Source organism: Hemiscyllium ocellatum, chromosome 17 (assembly GCF_020745735.1).
Source record: "Hemiscyllium ocellatum isolate sHemOce1 chromosome 17, sHemOce1.pat.X.cur, whole genome shotgun sequence".
Classification (NCBI taxonomy): Eukaryota; Metazoa; Chordata; class Chondrichthyes; order Orectolobiformes; family Hemiscylliidae; genus Hemiscyllium; species Hemiscyllium ocellatum.
The window spans coordinates 20,338,328-20,357,227 of NC_083417.1; the positions used below are offsets into that span (position 1 = coordinate 20,338,328).

General features: G+C 40.5%; 1 protein-coding gene across 1 annotated transcript in view; it reads right to left on the bottom strand.

Annotated features, from left to right (window-relative positions):
* Positions 1-13,722: 13,722 nt before the first annotated feature.
* The window catches only part of klhl36 (kelch-like family member 36), a 28,350-nt gene continuing 23,172 nt past the window's right edge, over positions 13,723-18,900 (bottom strand). Inside the window, exon 5 of the mRNA XM_060837982.1 lies at positions 13,723-18,426. Within this exon, the coding sequence (XP_060693965.1) occupies positions 17,895-18,426 (532 nt within the window). The 3' untranslated portion in view covers positions 13,723-17,894. The remainder of the gene's footprint in view (positions 18,427-18,900) is intronic.

An 18,900-nucleotide genomic window follows, 5' to 3' on the forward strand; every position in this document is an offset into this window, starting at 1 on the left:
ACTGGTTAATCAAATATGGCATTTGTGCAATAGTCAGAGATGACCTTGTTTGTAGATGAGGTATAGCAGGAGAAAGAATTCCCCAAACAGTATCCACAAAGTAGAAAGAAGTAGACAAGAAAAAACATCAATGCTCGTGATAATGCCAATAACTCCATGTGTGCCAAATTAGTTATACCTATTTTTCAGTCAAATCCATATTCCTAACCAGATATTGCTCGTTAGTCTTTGGAATTCTCTTCCACTGCAAATGGTGCAGGCTGGGTCATTGAATGTTTTCAAAGTCAAGTTAGCTAAAATTATGGGGGTCAGGCAGCAAAATAGAGTTAAGAAAGTGGAGCTCATCTGTGATGTTACTAAATGCAGAGCTGGCTCAATGGGCCAAACTCGATTGGTGTCCAATTGTCATCAAAGCACCATCCTTTGATAAATTTTAGTTAATCGAAAACTCTACTGCTAGGATCCTACTTCCAAGTCATTGCTTGCCCTTAGATTCATATTCATTATGTTGTATCTGCAACCCTGTCACCATCACACGGCAGTACCTCCAAATTAGTATTTTCACCCTTTCCCTTAAATCTTTTTCCTCTGCAAAGATTTCTCCACGCTTCAGGCTCTCTGCCTATATTTCTGATGAAGGGCTTTTGCCCGAAACGTCGATTTTACTGCTCCTCGGATGCTGCCTGAACTGCCGTGCTCTTCCAGCACCACTAATCCAGAATCTGGTTTCCAGCATCTGCAGTCATTGTTTTTACCTCACTGCCTACAACCCCAACTCATTTAATCCTGACATTCAGTCATTGGGGCCCTAAAATTCTCTGCTTCTCCACCTGACTCACTACCTTAACACTTACCTCTTTAACCAAGTTCTCACCCTATTGTATGTCTTTGGCTTCTTGTTAGTTCTTTCCTGAAAACACTTGTTTGGTATGCATTGGCCTGGTTCCCCTTTTTTCCCCCGATGTTCCTCTTTAAATTAGTTGTACATTTAATGTTTCTTCAAATTTCTGACTAAATAATAAATGATCTGCCGAATGTTTCCAGCAATATCTATTTTGCTGCATATTTCCAGTATCTGCAATTTTCATATATTACTTAAAAATTAAGAGAAACTGAAAAAAAACAAGACACACCCAATCTGCCTGAGGCAGCAACTAGCTGCAGATAACATTTCACATCAGTTGAAAGTGAAGTTAAACTTGTTTGAAAATTCCAAACACTCAAAGGACTGCATTAGCCTGTTCGGTTAACTTTTGTTTTGGTATTTCTTTGTTATACATTTGTAAACATTTTCTAGCTAAGCATAAATTAAAATATTGGTCTAAGTTCCCACGTTGCTATGAATAATGAAAAAAAATTTTGAAATATTGGTGCAGTGGTTAGCAGTGTACCTCAGAGCACCAGAAAAGTAAGTAATATGTTTTTCATTGGCTATTTCTTCACAATCAAATAATTTGTGCCTAGCTATAGTTTTAAATGTATACAAACAGGATTGTTATTTGTTATAAACAAAATCACAGTTATGTTTCTGGTCTGGTGACCCTTCCTCAGAACCAGACCCGAAATGTTAACTCTGATTTCTCTTCACAGATGCTGCCAGACCTGCTGAGCTTTACCAGCAACTTCTGATTTACAGCACCCTCAATTCTTTCAGTATTTATCTTTTGCATACTGCTAAAATTCAAAGTGCATAAATATTTAATTTCTATTGCCAAGCTACCCTGAATTCAAGAATGCTTGTAGATACATTCCAGTCTGCCACTGTACAGCTGAACATCAAGTACAGAAGGTTAGGGGTGGGGTTGGAGTCCCACCAGGGACATAGTTGGAGGTGTGCAGACACCTTCAATGGGGCACTCAATCTCAGCTCCAGTGTCTCTAACAGCTTACTTTGAATTGGCGGGCCTCCCCATTCGACAGCTGGCAAAGCAACTAGAAGTTTGGAAAATTGACCCTAATGAGGGCTTTTGGTATTACAGAGGAATCTTGATTATCCAAATGAGATGGGCGGGCACTACTTCATTCAGATAATTGATTATTCAGTTAATTGATTCAATGCCTTTCCTCTAGGGCTCAGAGTTTTCTGAAGTTTCCTTCTTCCTCGCCCTGCCTGCTTTGCTCCCACTCTCTGCCTCAGGGTTTGTTTCTGAGGAGACACACACTTGCGTGTAAGGGCCCCTAAGCATTGCTAAAGCCTCCCCCCAATACCCCCATCAGTGCAATGGGATTGGCACAGCAAGCACTTGCTAAGTCTGCTCCCCTTTCAGGAGACTAGGCAGCAGCACACTGTGAACAAGATCCTGTCTCCTGTCCAACACTGACCACTCCCCCCCCATCGGTGCCCCTCTCCCCTCCAGCCCCCCGTCAGCCCATACCCCCACTCCCTCTCTGGGGCAGCCGGACTGGACACCAACAGTGAGATTGCTGCTGCCTTTGGTGGGTGAGTCTCAAAATAGCGCGCATGCACATACACACACACACACACACACACACACGCGCACATGCTTTTTTACTGCAACTTTTTGACAGGTTCCACCTTTGCCCTGTGTAGGACAATGGTAGAGGCATTATCTGGGGAAGGGGGGGGTAGTGTACATCCTGTGTAGAACTCCAGGGAAAGTGTGGGGGTGTGTGAAAGAGAGAGAGAGAGAGAGAGAGAGAGAGAGCACGGGCAGTCAGTCACTTGGAGACAGTGCCTGGGCTCCAATCAATGTTTACGACTGTTCTTGGCAGTATGTCAGTGAGCCAAATTCACTTTTAATCATTGTAAATAAAACACACAATCAGTGTTGAAACACCTCTTTGATGTAATGTTTCTATCTGGACCTTAAAATCTTCTTCGGATAATTCGAAATTCGGATAATTGATATCCAGATAATCAAGGTTCCTCTGTATAACACATTCTCTGGCAGTGGAAATGCTTTGGAGAGCCATCGTGATACACTACTGCCTCGTTTGCATAGCCATCCTTCCACGCTTAGGATCTAGATTATTCCCCCTCAGAGTCTAAATAGGGGTCTAGTCTTACAGATACACAAATCATTAAAAGTGATTAATTAGGCCATAAAAGAAATGGAAGTATTGTGCTTAATTTCTAAAGGATAGAATTGAAATGCAGAGGAGTTATATTAAACTTGTACAGACTTTAGTTGACCAGATTTAAGAGCACTTTGAATAGTTCTGGTCTCCTTTATGATATGGAGGTAATGGAAAGGTACATAAAGTATTTATAAAGCTGATACCACAGCCGAAAGGATGGACTTGTCCGGAAAGATTAAGAGCTGAAGTTTTTTTCCACAGAAAGAGAAGATTGAAGGGTGATGTGTTTTTAAGGTTATAAAATCATTTCATAGAATAAATGTAGGGATGACATTTCTACCTTTAGGAGTTCAAAACTAAGTGTCCATACGTATGAGACTATTACTAATAAATCAGTCATGAGCAATACTGATATGGAGTTCAGGACAAACTTCTTTACATAGACAGTGATTTTTACATGGATCTGATTAATATGGTAGATATGGTTCACATAATGCATTTGCAAGTAGGCTGGATAAACACGATGGAGGCAGGAATAGATTTATGGGGTGGGAGGAGGTTCACATGAAGCATAAGCATAGGCATAGACCAGAAAGAATGTATGCTATAGACACAGCTGATGTAACAATAAAGGTCATAGAGTCACACAGCACAGAAATGTTTCCTTCGTTCCAACCAGTCCACGCTAGCCATACTTCCAAACTAAACTAGGCCCACCTGCCCATGTCTAACCTGTATTCCTCCAAACATTTCTTGTTCATGTACTTAGCTAAATGTCTTTTAACATCGTCACTGTACCTATATCTGTCACTTTCTCTTGAATTTCATTCCACGTACGAATCATTCTGTCTAAAAAAAAAGCCCCTCATGTCTTTTCCAAATCTTTCTCCTCTCACTTTAAAAATATGCCCCTTAGAATGAAATCCCCCACTCTAGGGAAAAGACACTTGCCATTTATTTATTTTATAAACCTCTATACGGTCACCTCTCAACCTCCTACGCTGCCATGAAAAGGTCCCAGCCTATCCAGCCTCTCCTTATAACTTAAACCATCCATGCCCATCAACATCCTTGTAAATCTCTTTTGAACCTTCTCCAGCTTAATAATATCCTTCTTATAACAGGGAGACCAAACCTGGACACACTACTCTAGAAGACGCCTCACTAACATCTTGTACAACCTCAATATGACATCCCAACTCCTGTACTCAAAGATCTGAGCAATCAAGGCAAAAGTGTTAAATGTCACCCCATTTATATGTGATGCAAATTACAATGAATTATGCACCTGAACCCCTAGGTCTCTATGTTCTACAACACTGCCCAAGGTCCTACTTGTAATTGTATACGTCTTGTCTTTGTCTGTTTTACCAAAATGCAATATCTTGCATTTATCCAAATTAAATTCCCATTGCCATTCTTCAGCCCATTGACCCGATTGATCAAAATCTCTTTGTAATCTTAGATAACCTTCTTCACTGTCCACTATACCACCAATCTTGGTGGTGTCTGCAAACTTACTAATCATGCTTTCTATATTTTCATCTAAATTTTTCCCTGGGGGAATCCAGAACTAGAGGGCATAGGTTTAGGGTGAGAGGGGAAAGATATATAAGAGACCTAAGAGGCAACTTTTTCATGCAGAGGGTGGTACGTGTATGGAATGAGCTGCCAGAGGAAGTGGTGGATGCTGGTACAATTGGAACAGTTAAGATGCATTTGGATGGTTATATGAAGAGGAAGGGTTTGGAGGGATATGGGCCAGGTGCTGGCAGGTGGGACAAGATTGGGTTGGGATATCTGGTCGGCATGGATGAGTTAAAAAGGAGAAAAACAGACAAAGGAAGCACATGGTGAGGTCAGTGCAGGAGAGAGAGAGAGAGAGAGAGAGAGAGAGAGAGAGAGAGAGAGAGAGAGAGAGAGAGAGAGAGAGAGTGAGTTGGGGGGAGAGAGAGAGAGAATCTGCACAGTTACTGCCTTTGCTGTTTTTGAATTCATGTATCGCTGGACATCAGAGTGCATCTGGGAAAATTAACAAACAGTGAATTTCACAACTTATCTTGGAGGAACTGTTTGGCGAATTTCACAGCACAGAATCAGATAAGTTAATTGTTGTTTTAAGTCTGTCCAATAATAAGGCTGCAGTAGTGAGTACAGTGGGTTATTTCTTGATTATATGTTTTATGGAGATAAGTCTCTTGATTAAACTTATATTTTAAGTCATAACTATTAATTTAACCTGGTGCAGTGTTTTGTAGAGAATAAGACGGTGTTTTTTTTTGGGTCTGTAGATTGTGAAGGAGTAAAAAATGGCCTTTGCAGTGAGATGTACGTCTTGTCAGATGTGGGAGTTCAAAGAGAATTTAAGGGTTACTGAGGATTATATCTGCATAAATGCTGTTGGATGCGAATCTTATCAGATCGAGTGGATCGGTTAGAGAGACAGATAGAAGCGATGAGGAATTTGCAACAGCAACAGTATATGATGGATGGCAGTTATAGGAAGGGGGGACAGTCTCAGATACAGTCACATAGTTGGGTTAACTCCAGGAAGGGTAAGAGAGGTAGGCACCTAGTGCAGGTGTCTTCTGTGGATATACCCATTTCAAACAAGTATGCTATTTTGGAAAATGTAGAGGGTGATGGATTCTCAGAGGAACGTAGCACGAACAGCCAAGTTTCTGGTATTGAGACTGGCTCTAATGCAACGAGGGGTACGTCGGCTTCCAAGAGATCAATTGTGTTGGGGGTTCTGTAGTCCGAGGAACAGACAGACGTTTCTGTGGCCAGCAGAGAAAAAGCAGAATGGTGTGTTGTTTCCCTGGTGCCAGGATCAAGGATGTCTCAGAGAGGGTGCAGAATGTTCTCACGGGGGAGAGGGGCCAGCAAAAGGTCATTGTCCACGTTGGAGCCAATGATATAGGAAGGGACCTGTACAAGAAGGACGGACTGCACCTGAATTGGAAGGGGACGAATATACTGGCAGGGTAATTTGCTCGAACTGCTCGGGAGGATTTAAACTGGTAGGGTGGGGGGGTGGGGGTGGGTGGGACCTAGGGAGATAGTGAGGAAAGAGATCAATCTGAGACTGGTACAGTTGAGAACAGAAATGAGTCAAACAGTCAGGGACAAGATAGGATGAATAAATTAAACTGCATTTATTTCAATGCAAGGGGCCCAACAGGGAAGGCAGATGAACTCAGGGCATTTTCAGCTCTGATCTCCAGCATCTGCAGCCCTCACTTTCTCCTCAGGGATGGGCAGGACTGGCAGCTTAATGTTCCAGGATACAAGTGCTACAGGAAGGATAGAAAGGGAGTCAAGAGAGGAGGGGGAGTGGCATTTTGATAAAGGATAGCATTCCAGCTGTACTGAGGGAGGATATTCCCAGAAATACATGCAGGGAAGTTATTTGGGTACAACTGAGAAATAAGAGAGGGATGATCACCTTATTGGGATTGTATTATAGACCCCCCAATAGTCAGAGGGAAATTGAGAAACAAACTTTTAAGGAGATCTCAGCTATCTGTAAGAATAATAGGGTAGCTATGGTAGGGGATTTTAACTTTCCAAACATAGACTGGGACTGCCATAGTGTTAAGGATTGAGATGGAGAAGAATTTCTCAAGTGTGTACAAGTCAATTTTCTGATTCAGTTTGTGGATGTACCTACTAGAGAAGGTGCAGAACCTGACCTACTTTTGGGAAATAAGGCAGGGCAGGTGTCAGTGGGGGAGCACTTTGGGGCCAGCGACCATAATTCTATTCGTTTTAAAATAGTGATGGAAAAGGATGGACCAGATTTAAAAGTTGAAGTTCTAAATTGGAGAAAGGCCAATTTTGATGGTATTAGGCAAAAACTTTTGAAAGCTGATTGGAGGCAGATGTTCACAGGTAAAGGGATGGCTGGAAAATGGGAAGCCTTCAGAAATGAGATAAAAAGAATTCAGAGAAAGTATATTACTGTCAGGGTGAAAGGGAAGGCTGGTAACTATAGGGAATGGTGAATGACTAAAGAAATTGAGGGTTTGGTTAAGAAAAAGAAGGAAGCATATGTCAGGTATAGACAGGATAGATCGAATGAATCCTTAGAAGAGTATAAAGAAAGTAGGAGTATATTTAAGAGGGAAATCAGGAGGGCAAAAAGGGGACATGAGATAGCTTTGACAAATAGAATTAAGGAGAATCCAAAGGGGTTTTACAAATATATTAAGGACAAAACGGTAACTAAGGAGAGAATAGGGCCCCTCAACATTCAGCAAGGTGGCCTTTGTATGGAGCCACAGAAAATGGGGGAGATACCAAATGAATATTTTGCATCAGTATTTACTGTGGAAAAGGATATGGAAGATATAGACTGTAGGGAAATAGATGGTGACATCTTGCAAATCTTCCTCCACTTCCAGATTACAGAGGAGGAATCCCCAGGACCTGATCAGGTGTACCCGAAAACTCTGTGGGAAGCCAGAGAAGTGATTGCTAGGCCTTTTGCTGAGATATTTGTATCATCGATAGTCACAGGTGAGGTGCCTGCAGACTGGAGGTTGGCAAACGTGGTGTCACTGTTTAAAAAGGGCAGTAAAGACAAGCCAGGGAACTATAGACCGGTGAGCCTGACCTCAGTGGTGGTGGGCAAGTTGTTGGAGGAAATTCTGAGGGACAGGGTGAACGTGTATTTGGAAAGGCAAGGACTGATTAGGGATAGTCAACATGGCTTTGTGCATGGGAAATCATGTCTCACAAACTTGATTGAGTTTTTTGAAGAAGTAACAAAGAGGATTGATGAGGGCAGAGTAGTAGATGTGATCTATGTGGACTTCAGTAAGGCGTTCGACAAGATTCCCCATGGGAGACTGATTAGCAAGGTTACATCTCATGGAATACAGGGAGAACTAGCCATTTGGATACAGAACTGACTCAAAGGTAGTACTGGCTCAAAGGTGGTGGTGGAGGGTTGTTTTTCAGACTGGAGGCCTGTGACCAGTGGAGTGCCACAAGGATCGGTGCTGGGTCCTCTATTTTCTGTCATTTACATCAATGATTTGGATGTGAGCATAAGAGGTACAGTTAGTAAGTTTGCAGATGACACCAAAATTGGAGGTGTAGTGGACAGCGAAGAGGGTTACCTCAGATTACAACAGGATCTGGACCAGATGGGCCAATGTACTGAGAAGTGGCAGATGGAGTTTAATTCAGATAAATGCGAGGTGCTGTATTTTGGGAAAGCAAGTCTTAGCAGGACTTATACACTTAATGGTAAGGTCCTAGGTAGTGTTGCTGAACAAAGAGACCTTGGAGTGCAGGTTCATAGCTCCTTGAAAGTGGGGTCGCAGATAGATAGGATCGTGAAGATGGTGTTTGGTATGCGTTCCTTTATTGCTCAGGAGTATTGAGTACAGGAGTTGGGAGGTCATGTTGTGGCTGTACAGGACATTGGTTAGGCCACTGTTGGAATATTGCGTGTAATTCTGGTCTCCTTCCTATTGGAAAGATGTTGTGAAACTTGAAAGAGTTCAGAAAAGATTTACAAGGATGTTGCCAGGGTTGGAGGATTTGAGCTATAGAAAAAGGCTGAACAGACTGGGGCTGTTTTCCCTGGAGCGTCAGAGGCTGAGGGGTGACCTTATAGAGGTTTACAAAATTATGAGGGGCATGGATAGGATAAATAGGCAAAGTCTTTTGCCTGAGGTTGGGGAGTCCAGAACTAGAGAGCATAGGTTTAGGGTGAGAGGGGAAAGATATAAAAGAGACCTAAGGGGCAAGTTTTTCATGCAGAGTGTGGTACATGTATGGAATGAGCTGCCAGAAGAAGTGGTGGAGGCTGGTATAATTGCAACAGTTAAGACGCATTCGGATGGGTATATGAATAGGAAGGGTTTGGAGGGATATGGGCCGGGTGCTAGCAGTTGGAACTAGATTAGGTTGGGATATCTGGTCGGCATGGACAGGTTGGACCGAAGGGTCTGTTTCCATGCAGTCCTTCTCAATGACTCAATGACTCTAAGGGGTCTGTTTCTGTGCTGTACCTTTCTATGACTCTTTATAAATGACAGTTAAAAGTGAACTCAGCGCCAATTTCTGTGGAACACCACTGGTCACAGGCCTCCAGTCCGAAAAGCAACCCTCTACCACCACCCTCAGTTTCCTGCCGTTAAGCCAACTTTCTATCTAATTAGCAAGCTTACACTGAGTCCCATGTAAGCTAACTTTACTAATTAGTATACCATGTGGAAGCTTGTCCAAAACTTTCCTAAAGTCCAAGTATCAATTCGACTGCTCTGCCCTCATCAATTTTTTTGGTTACTTCCTCAAAAACCTCTGTCAAGTTTGAGAGACATAATTTCCCTCACGTAAAACCATGGTGACTATCCTGAATCATATCTTGTCTCTCAAAATGCATATAAATCCTAACTTTCAGAATCACTTCCAACAACTTACTTACGAAAATTCCAGAGAAGACAATAGATGAGAAGGAGAGTGTGGCGCTGGAAAAGCACATCAGGTCAGGCAACATCCGAGGAGCAGGACAGTCGATGTTTAGGACAAAAGCCCTTCAGCATCTGCAGTCTCCTCACTTTTGACTCATAGATAAGGAAATTATTAACAAACTCAGATTTAACCTGGTTAGGAATTCCATCATTTCCCAGATTCTATATAACCTAACACTATCAAGAGAAATACTACAAAATGATGGAAGGCAGGTAGAATGTTGATTCTATCATAATTATTTGCAGCTCCACTTCTAGGTTGATTCAGCCCAATTTCTCCTAAATTCAAGATCCTCCACATAGTTTCATTTCAAAGGACAAAAAGTGCTCGAAATATTCACCAGTTTTGGCAGCATTTATTTGGAAAATAATTGCTTCTCCTTCGAAGTGCCAGATGGTTAAATAATCGGGTGGTTTGGCAATGGAGAGTTACCTGCCCAATTTGTGATTCAGTTCTGGCATGTTTGACCTGACACCAATTAAGGTCCTTATGTGGTTGATAGCCCACCACCAGCTTGATTGGCTGCCTTCCAGACTGGGAAACTGGTCAACTTGCCTGCCAAGTTTGGTGAGGGAGGCTGGAGGAGGGGGGCTTGTGACACTAGAGGAACTACATTTGCCACAGTCTAGAGGCAGAGGCACAGTCAAGAGTGTGGTGCTGAAAAAGCACAGGTCAGACTGCATCGGAGCAGGAAAATTGACATTTCGGGCAAAAGCCCTTCATCAGGCAGGGCTTTTGCCTGAAATGTCAATTTTCCTGCTCGTTGGATGCTGCCTGACCTGCTGTGCTTTTCCAGTGCCACACTCTTGACTCTAATCACCAGCACCTGCAGTACTCACTTTCACCCAATTATAGGCACAGACAGGAGCAGATAGGGAGCAGGGTAGGCCACTGGAATTCACCACCATGTCCTGGTTTCTGATCCTCTTGCCTTGCGTTCTCCACATCACCAAACCCCCCAAAAGAAAATATATTGGTTTTGTTGGCCCCAGTCTTCAGGGTTGTTCTAGGATGTTTGGGTGTTTCATTGTTAGCAGGCAGGCAAGAAGGGCAGGATGTCTCAACTGCAGGGCCAGATCTGTAAAGTAATAAAAATAATGCACACATGGTTTTATATCAGCCACCGGATTCCAATTTGAAAGGATAAAAAACAGAGACAACCATTAAAAGAAAAACGCCCCTCAAAAATGGACACACAAGTTATGAGCGTTACCATCAACCTACACATCTTGTTTTGTTTTCCCCTTGCAGCACTGTGAAGGGAATGTTGCCTCCATGACAGCAGAGACCTCTGTTCAGCCACCCCTCCCTTCCACCTTTTTAATACCATTGCAAGAGATGTAATATCTGTTGTTTCATTGCTATATGAGGCAGCATGTTGGCTCAGTGGTTAGCACTGCAGCCTCACAACACCAGGGATCCAAGTATGATTCCAGCTTCAGGCGAGTGTCTGTGTGGAGCTTACACATTCTCCCTGTATATGCATGGATTTCTTCTAGGTGCTCTGGTTTGTTCCTGCAATCCAAAGATGTGCAGGTTAGGTGAACAGGCTATGCTAAATTGTCCATAATGTTCAGGGATGTGTCGGTTAGGTGCATTAGTCAGGGAATGGGTTTGGGTGGACTTCAGAGGGTCAGCGTGGACTTGTTGGGCTGAAGGGCCTGTTTCCACACTGTAGGGATTGTATAATCACATCCTGTCTCACCATCCTAGGTCCCCAACACACTTTTGTACTTCTTTCACTTCAGTCTATTGATGCAATCACCTCCATATTAGGGATACCAAATAAAGACTAGTGGATGCTTTATGAAACTTCTTTAGTTTGAGTATTCTGTTTGTTGTTATTTTAATTTTTGCTCTCGCTCTAACCTTTCTGCCCTGGCCACCCAGTGTACCAATGAAGCTCGACAGCATCTTTTGTTTGACATTCCACACCCTTTTGGCTTTGGAAAACTGCTGCCTCCATCCTTTGTTTTGGCTTGCTTATTTGATTTAGACATTTAAATTAGATGTTGATGGTTACTGTATAACTATTTACACACCATTGTTTCTTTATTAAATCCATTACCACTGTCCTTTGCTTCTGCATCATGATCTTTTATTATCTATTGTATCCATCACCCCATTACAGACTTTTATTTTTGTTTGTCTTGTCCCATTCCTCTCTTTCCTGGTTCAATCTTTCTTCATTTCTGATACTTTACCTTTATCACAGATGCTTCCTCACCTATTGTACATAGTTTTTTATTGTTCTGAGACAGTTTCTTTTGGTTTCATTTTAAAAATTATGTATTTAGTTTAGAAAGAATTAGACAAGCATTTTGGTGTCTTTCACTACCTTCAAAAATATTTATTTGGCGATCAGGTCATCGCAGTTTGCTGAATTTTACTGTATGTTGCTTACTGCGTTTCCTATATTACAACTGATTATAGCTAACTAAGTACTCCTGATATGCAAGGCGCTATGGGGGCGGGGGAGAGGGAGAGTATCCTGAGGTTGTGAACAGTTTGACTCTACATATGCAAGTTTTTTAACGTTTGGAAATGTAAACAAATTCTAAATGTTTTACTTTTAACTACGTTTTATTAAGAGCAAAGTTGTTTTGTGAAATAATTTAGAACATTTTAAAAAAAAAGTATCAGCTTTCTAAAATGCTAGAGACAAAAGCAACCTCCAGATGCTGGAATTCAAAGCAGACAGGCAGGAGGCTGGAAGAACACAGCAAGCCAGGCAGCATCAGGTGGTGGAGAAGTCGACATTTTGGGTGTAACCCTTCTTCAGGACTGGAGGTGTAAGGGGTGCTGCAGATAAAGGCTGTGGCAGGGGCAGGGTGGTAAAGCAGAGAGAGGTGAAGACAGGTAGAGGGTATGACCTGGTTGGTTGATGGGAGGAATGAATCCGGTTGGTGGCAGGGAGGAGTGGAAGGGAGGGAGAGGGGGAGGGAAGTTATTTGAAATTGGAAAACTCAATGTTGAGTCCTCCCGGCTGTAGTAAATGTTTGTCTGGAGACTGTCACTGGAGATGGAAGTGGAGAGGTCCGAGATGGATCAAGTGAATTTAAGAGTGGGATGGAAGTTGCGGGTGAAGTCGATGAACTACTCCAGTTCAGTCTGGGTGCAGGATGCTGCACCAATGCAGTCAACGATGTAATGGTGGAAGAGTTGGGACACAGCATCTGTTTAGGTTCTTAAGAGGGACTGTTCGACATAGCTGACACAGGCAGGCGTAGCTGGGGCCCATCCGGGTGCCCATGGCCACCCCCTGGATTTGGAGGAAGTGGGAGGAGTTTAACGAAGTTATTAAGGGTGAGGACCAGTTTGGCGAGGCAAAGGTAGGTATTGGAGGGGAATTGGATGGATCTGTTGGAGGGGAAGAAGCAGAGAGCATGGAGGCCATCCTTGTGGGGTAAGGACATGTATAAGGACTGTAAATTGGAGGAACACCACCTCATCTTCTACCTGGGCAGCCTACAGAGTAGAGCACTCAATATAGAGTTCTCCAATTTCAATAACCTCCCTTCCCATCCCTTAACTCCCTTCCCATCCTCTGACTCCCTTCCCAGCCCATCCTTCTCCCTTCTATCTATCAGATTCTTTCCACCCATTGACCAACCAGGTCGTACTCTCCACCTGTCTTCACCTATCCCCACTTCACCACCCTGCCCCCACCACACCTTTTACCTACAGCTTCCCCGATACCCACTCCCAGTCCTGAAGAAGGGTTACACTCGAAATGTCGAATTCTCCATCTCCTGATGCTGCCAGGCTTGCTGTGTTCTTCCAGCCTCCTACCTGCCTACTTTCTAAAACACTACATATTTTTCTGTCTTAAAAGCAGAGGAGCAGGTTTGACCACTCTTTCCAGTTTTAATGGTGTCTGTGAAAGATGAGTGAAAAGCAGATCAGTTGTTAATGAAACAAATACAATATAACAATCTAATCCCTTTTGCTAGGACTTTCAGTTAGCTATGTACTGTGTCATCAATCTGCTCTGGCAAATTCCAAACTCAGCATTTTAAAACTAATACAAGTTGGTTCCTACATTTCCAGTAATCAACCAAGTACAGAATGAGCTGTCAGATATGTTAGGAATAATTTGCACATAAAGTCTACAAAAGGTAATACTGACAAACTGAAAATATTTTTCAACTTAATTATTCCAGTTTATTGATTATTTTAATCAAGTCGAATCCAGATCAACAAATCAATATTTTTAATAAATGAAAAATAGAGAATGTAAAAGGGAAATAAAAAGAGTACATATATCATCAGTTAGAGATTTGTAGTAGGATTTATTTACATGCTAATAAATGAGAAAGAAGTTTAAAACCGTACCAATATGTGGCTCCATGTACACATTATTTTTATAAAGCCAATAACAGGGGAACAGATTTCAAGTTACTGCATGGCTTTAAACCAGCAATATGAAATAGCCACCTATTATGGCAATAGCCCAATTTTCATTTTCAATGAAACCAATAAACACCTGGTATTTTCCCCAATGATCAGTTGTTCCACAGTACCAGTTGCAAAGTAAAAATCTAGCCAATGATTCGCCTCAAAGTACATTGGTTCACAGCATCAAAATAAATCTGTCAATATCTTGGTATTAATACTACAATTTCTCAGCATCTGATATGCACAAGGCCAGAAATCACAAAATTTCAACAAACAAAATCTGGCAATGTGGGAGACTTGCTCATAACGTGTCAACTCCAAGGAGTGGAGTGGATGAAGTAATCCAAAAGCAACCAGTTGCCAGAACTGGAACAGAAATTGCTGGAGAAACTCAGTCAGTTTGGCAGCATTTGTAAAGAGAAACAGAGTTAACGTGAGTCCAGTGACCCTTCTTCAGAACTATTTTACAGGTCTAATTTCCAAAATTTGCCAATAGTTAAAGATATTAATGGCTAAAACAGGGATTTGAACAAATCACTATCAAAAATTAGTTAACTGCAAGTCTGTCATATTGTAGAATGTTAAATGGGGGTTTTGTGCATTCGATATTTTGTTATGCTAGCAAATCTCTCAAATTTTGGTCTATTAAAATACTGCAAGCTCAAGTGGTATCCATACAAATTTGTAGGAAGCATAGCTTCAGAGTCACCTACTGGGTGACTATAAATATTCAGCTGAATGGTTAGCACAGGAATGAATGTGTAGCAGATTACAGTTTAGAATTCCGAAATGCTAATGTAAAATTGCAAATTCACAATTTTACTGTACCAATTCATCAAAATCCATAAAGAGTATTTAATTTCTGAATAACTACATGACTTAGTTCTGTTAACATTACAGGAGAAAGCAGATACATCTATAATCACAAAACACTGACATTCATAAGACAATTTAACTTCGACAGTTGAACACATCAACATCATGTTTGTAAAGCAAGATGGTTCAAAGATCAAGTTTCCTGAAGTGTATATATTAAAAAGACATCTTGTAAACTAAAACAATTTAAAACATAGCTCAAGCAAACATGCTCATTTTAGGTTAATAAGTCCAATTTACTATCAAAATAAATAGATGCTATTTTGTACAAGGAAACACTATACATGTTGGTTGGTGGTACTAAACATATGAATACACGGTCGAATATGGACTCTGTTTTCATTATATACAACTGCTTACTCATAGTATAATTTATGATTTTTACAACTTATGATACCTTTTAGAATAATTGCCTTATTCAAGTTAAAGCAAATAAATGGCATGTTTGCCTCTTATTTGTTCTTATTATGTGTTTTGACATACATAACTATACAGAGATCTGTAGCTTTTTGATGCAATGCCCCGAGATGTAACAGCTACTGTACTATTGAAAGCTGCAGGAACTTGTTTCCCACCTCCAAGTGTACTCCAGATGGAAACATATTTCCATAAAAAAAATCAGGATTACAAATGACTTATATTTCACTGCAAAGGTCCCTCGGCCTACTTACTTGTTGCCAACTTCAGCTAACTGGTTGGTGTTATGCAGCCAGCAATGGGAGTGCTTGCAACAGGCAGATAATATTTGTTACGCTTGTCGACTGGGACAATAGTCATATGCAGGATTCACCCATCAACTGGTAGAAAAAAACTGAAATTTCTCAAAACTTAGTAACAATTTCTGGAAGGAGCAAACGTTGTCTATATAAATCTACAATCCAGTTTCCCACAAAGAAACCTGATACATTTCTATGTCTATTTGTCCTGCAGCTCTTTGTTCTTTGCAAAGGGCACTGCAGCATTTCTTGTAACTTCTCTAAAGTTAACTCTCTGCATGACCTCAAAACCTCTGTTCTGATGTTAGGCCATCAACCTGAAACATGAACTTTTTTTTTCTCCCTCCACAGATGCTGTCAGATGAGAGTTTCTAGCATTTTAATTTTTAAACATCAATTCTATAGTTTCTTTGAGAAATATAATTCATCCTGTCAACAATGCCATTCGGTACAATTACTGGTGTTTACAGCCACAGATTCTTTGTTTTTGCCATGTTAAACCTCTGTCTTGGAAAGTGCTTATTTAAAACAAAATCAAATGTGCAAGCATTTCTCCTTGGTACCCTTCAGAAAATATACAAATTAGCAAAGAAATGTGAAGAATTGCATCAAAAGGCAGATGTTCTTGTCAGTTTTTGTATTCCTACAAATGGCAAGTATGAAAGGCAGGTAAGAAAAGAATTGCACTGTGCTAAAATCATCAGACATGAAATGAAGAGCCTTTGCAAATGCAGCCCTGGGTCCTACCCATCCATTCAGCTCCCATACAGTAATGTGCAACAGGCTCAGTTAGTCCTCAGCTATAGTTTTAAAAATAATATTAAAAAAAGCTGCCTTCCATAAAAAAAACTTAGTACACTTCTTAATGACTTAAGGTAAGATCAGTAACTATGGTGACATATAAAAGTCTTTCCATTAATAATCATCCAAATTTGTTGCATTTACTCCTTTGAATTGTTTGTGCGCGCAGGGGGGACAGAAAGAGGAGGGCTTTACAAATTTTTAATGCATATTGTTAAAAAGGTACACTGAAAAGGATACCGCAGGACTTGTGCTCTCAAAAACATGCTGAGTTGTATAAGCATATTGTTAAAAGTCTAAAAATCTTTAGAAATCTAAAAGCCTTACATGTATGTTATTGCTAAATTTCATAATGTTCAGGTGTTTGTTACAAAACATTGAAATATATGTGCTTTATATTTTGAAAGACAAAAAAAATGCAATCTTACATTTAGATTTCAGATTTTTGTGCTTGAACACACTGTTAGAATAGTCCGATATGCAGAAAATGCTGATAATTTCTCAACTATTTAGCGATGTCTCATGAGAAAAAAATACTATTATTCCTTAAAATATTTTTAGAATCATGGATTTTGATTCTCATCTTAAAGAACATTTTAAAAAGTATAACATAACCTGCAGAACATTCATACTTCAGTGGAACTTCATTCTAGACAGGAATGTTTCTAATTTTAACCACGGCAGGAAAGCATTTGAGTTTCTGCAGCTTCCATCGAAAGACAACACTGGCAGAGATGTGAGCGTAAAAGAAAATATGATTTAAAAAAATACACAAAGCCACTTCATTATTGTTTAAAACTCCTCTGAATTGGTGATTGTGTAGATTGGTGATCATTCCATTTTATTGTTGCACTTACTGACCCGTAAAACAGCTGATTGCTACTTTAGAAATAAAACACACTTGACTGCCAGCTAGGAGACGGAGGCTGAGACTCATACTATATTATGCTTGTAACACTACCCTTTCAAGTGATTCAAGCATTTGCCTTAACACTGCTTATCTTACACATCCAGTTTGGCCATTCCAACAAAATACCCCATATCTTAGCAAACACACAAATGTAGTCACATTGAGCCTGGTAGAATTGAGATAAATAAAAATTAGGCCAGACTGCTCAGAAGCCCAAGCATGCATGCCACTCATTCATGCACATGCACAAATAACTTAAGATTTGATGTGGCTTTTTAAATAAATTACTTCCCCAAATATACTTAGAAGCAACATTATATAGCTAACTTTGGTTGAAAGGAGAAAGTACTTATTAATCCAACCCCCAGCCTACTCAAGATATTGTTCTTAATATATTTAAAAAAAAAACTAATGTTCACATTTCAGGATCCTTCGCACAGTAGTTTCAGTTTCTATATATCACAGATAGCAATGTATTATGCATTTTCACAGCAATATACATAGCAATAACTGATGGTTCTTTTCAAACAATACTGCCAAATGGCAGAAATACAACAGTAGTTAGGATTGTTTAATGCTTTTTCTACATCACAATGAGTTCAAATCAAACTAACAGACATCCTGAGGTTGTGCCTTTTTGAACTGGTTACAATCTACTATAAATCCTAGTGTTTAGTCTTTAGCTTCTTCTCTGGGGACCAAGGTTTAAGCACACAACTACATGCTGACACTCCTGCAATTAATTTTGGGAGGTCTGGGCCACGGTGCCACTTATTCTCAACCCTGTTATATATCTGCACAGCTTTTGAAAACACTGTATTCTCCCAGCTGTAACCACCGAGAATATAAATTTTTCCATTCAAAACTGCCACTCCTGACTCACTGTTGGCCTGCAAGAGAGGGGCAACTCTAGTCCATTGATTATACTGTGGGCTGTAACATTCCACACTTAAAATATCAAACCTCTCCATAGACTCAATGTGATCATCACTGCCACCTATTGCATAGATATGATCCTGCAGTGTGCACATGCAATGCCATCCTCGAGCTGTTATCATTGGTCGTTTTTCTTCCCAAACATCAGTTCGATAGTCATAGCAAAGAAGATTCTTTCTGTAGGGTCCAATCTGGTAATCATGACCTCCTGAGATGTACACTAATTCTTTATATATTGAACCAGCATGGCCATATGTAAACCTACAAAAGACCAGCAAGAATTTCATTAATAGAAGTCATAACAAACATGATGCAAAAGATCTATACAATAGATTTAAGGAGAAAACAGTCTCAAATGATATCAAATCACTGGGCTGCTTTTTAAAATTAATATGCAGCAATTTGCATTCATATGATGTTAACAACTGTCAAACATGACAGCTCACAAAACAGGAGACAAAAAAAACACTGCCAGAAAAAAAGAGAGGATTAGAACAAGTAACTAAATATTTGGCCAAAAAGGTTTAAGAAGTTTCTTAAAGGTGGTGGTACTGGTCAACAGACAAGCAGCTGACAATACAGAGATAGCAGAGCAATCAACAGGGACTGTTCACTGTCAATATAAATATAAATATAAATATAAAACTCAACTGAATAGCATCCAGCTCATACCAACTGGACAGTGCCAAAAATGCCATTTTCTTTAACAATACAGTGTAGAGCCCTCAACCTTGA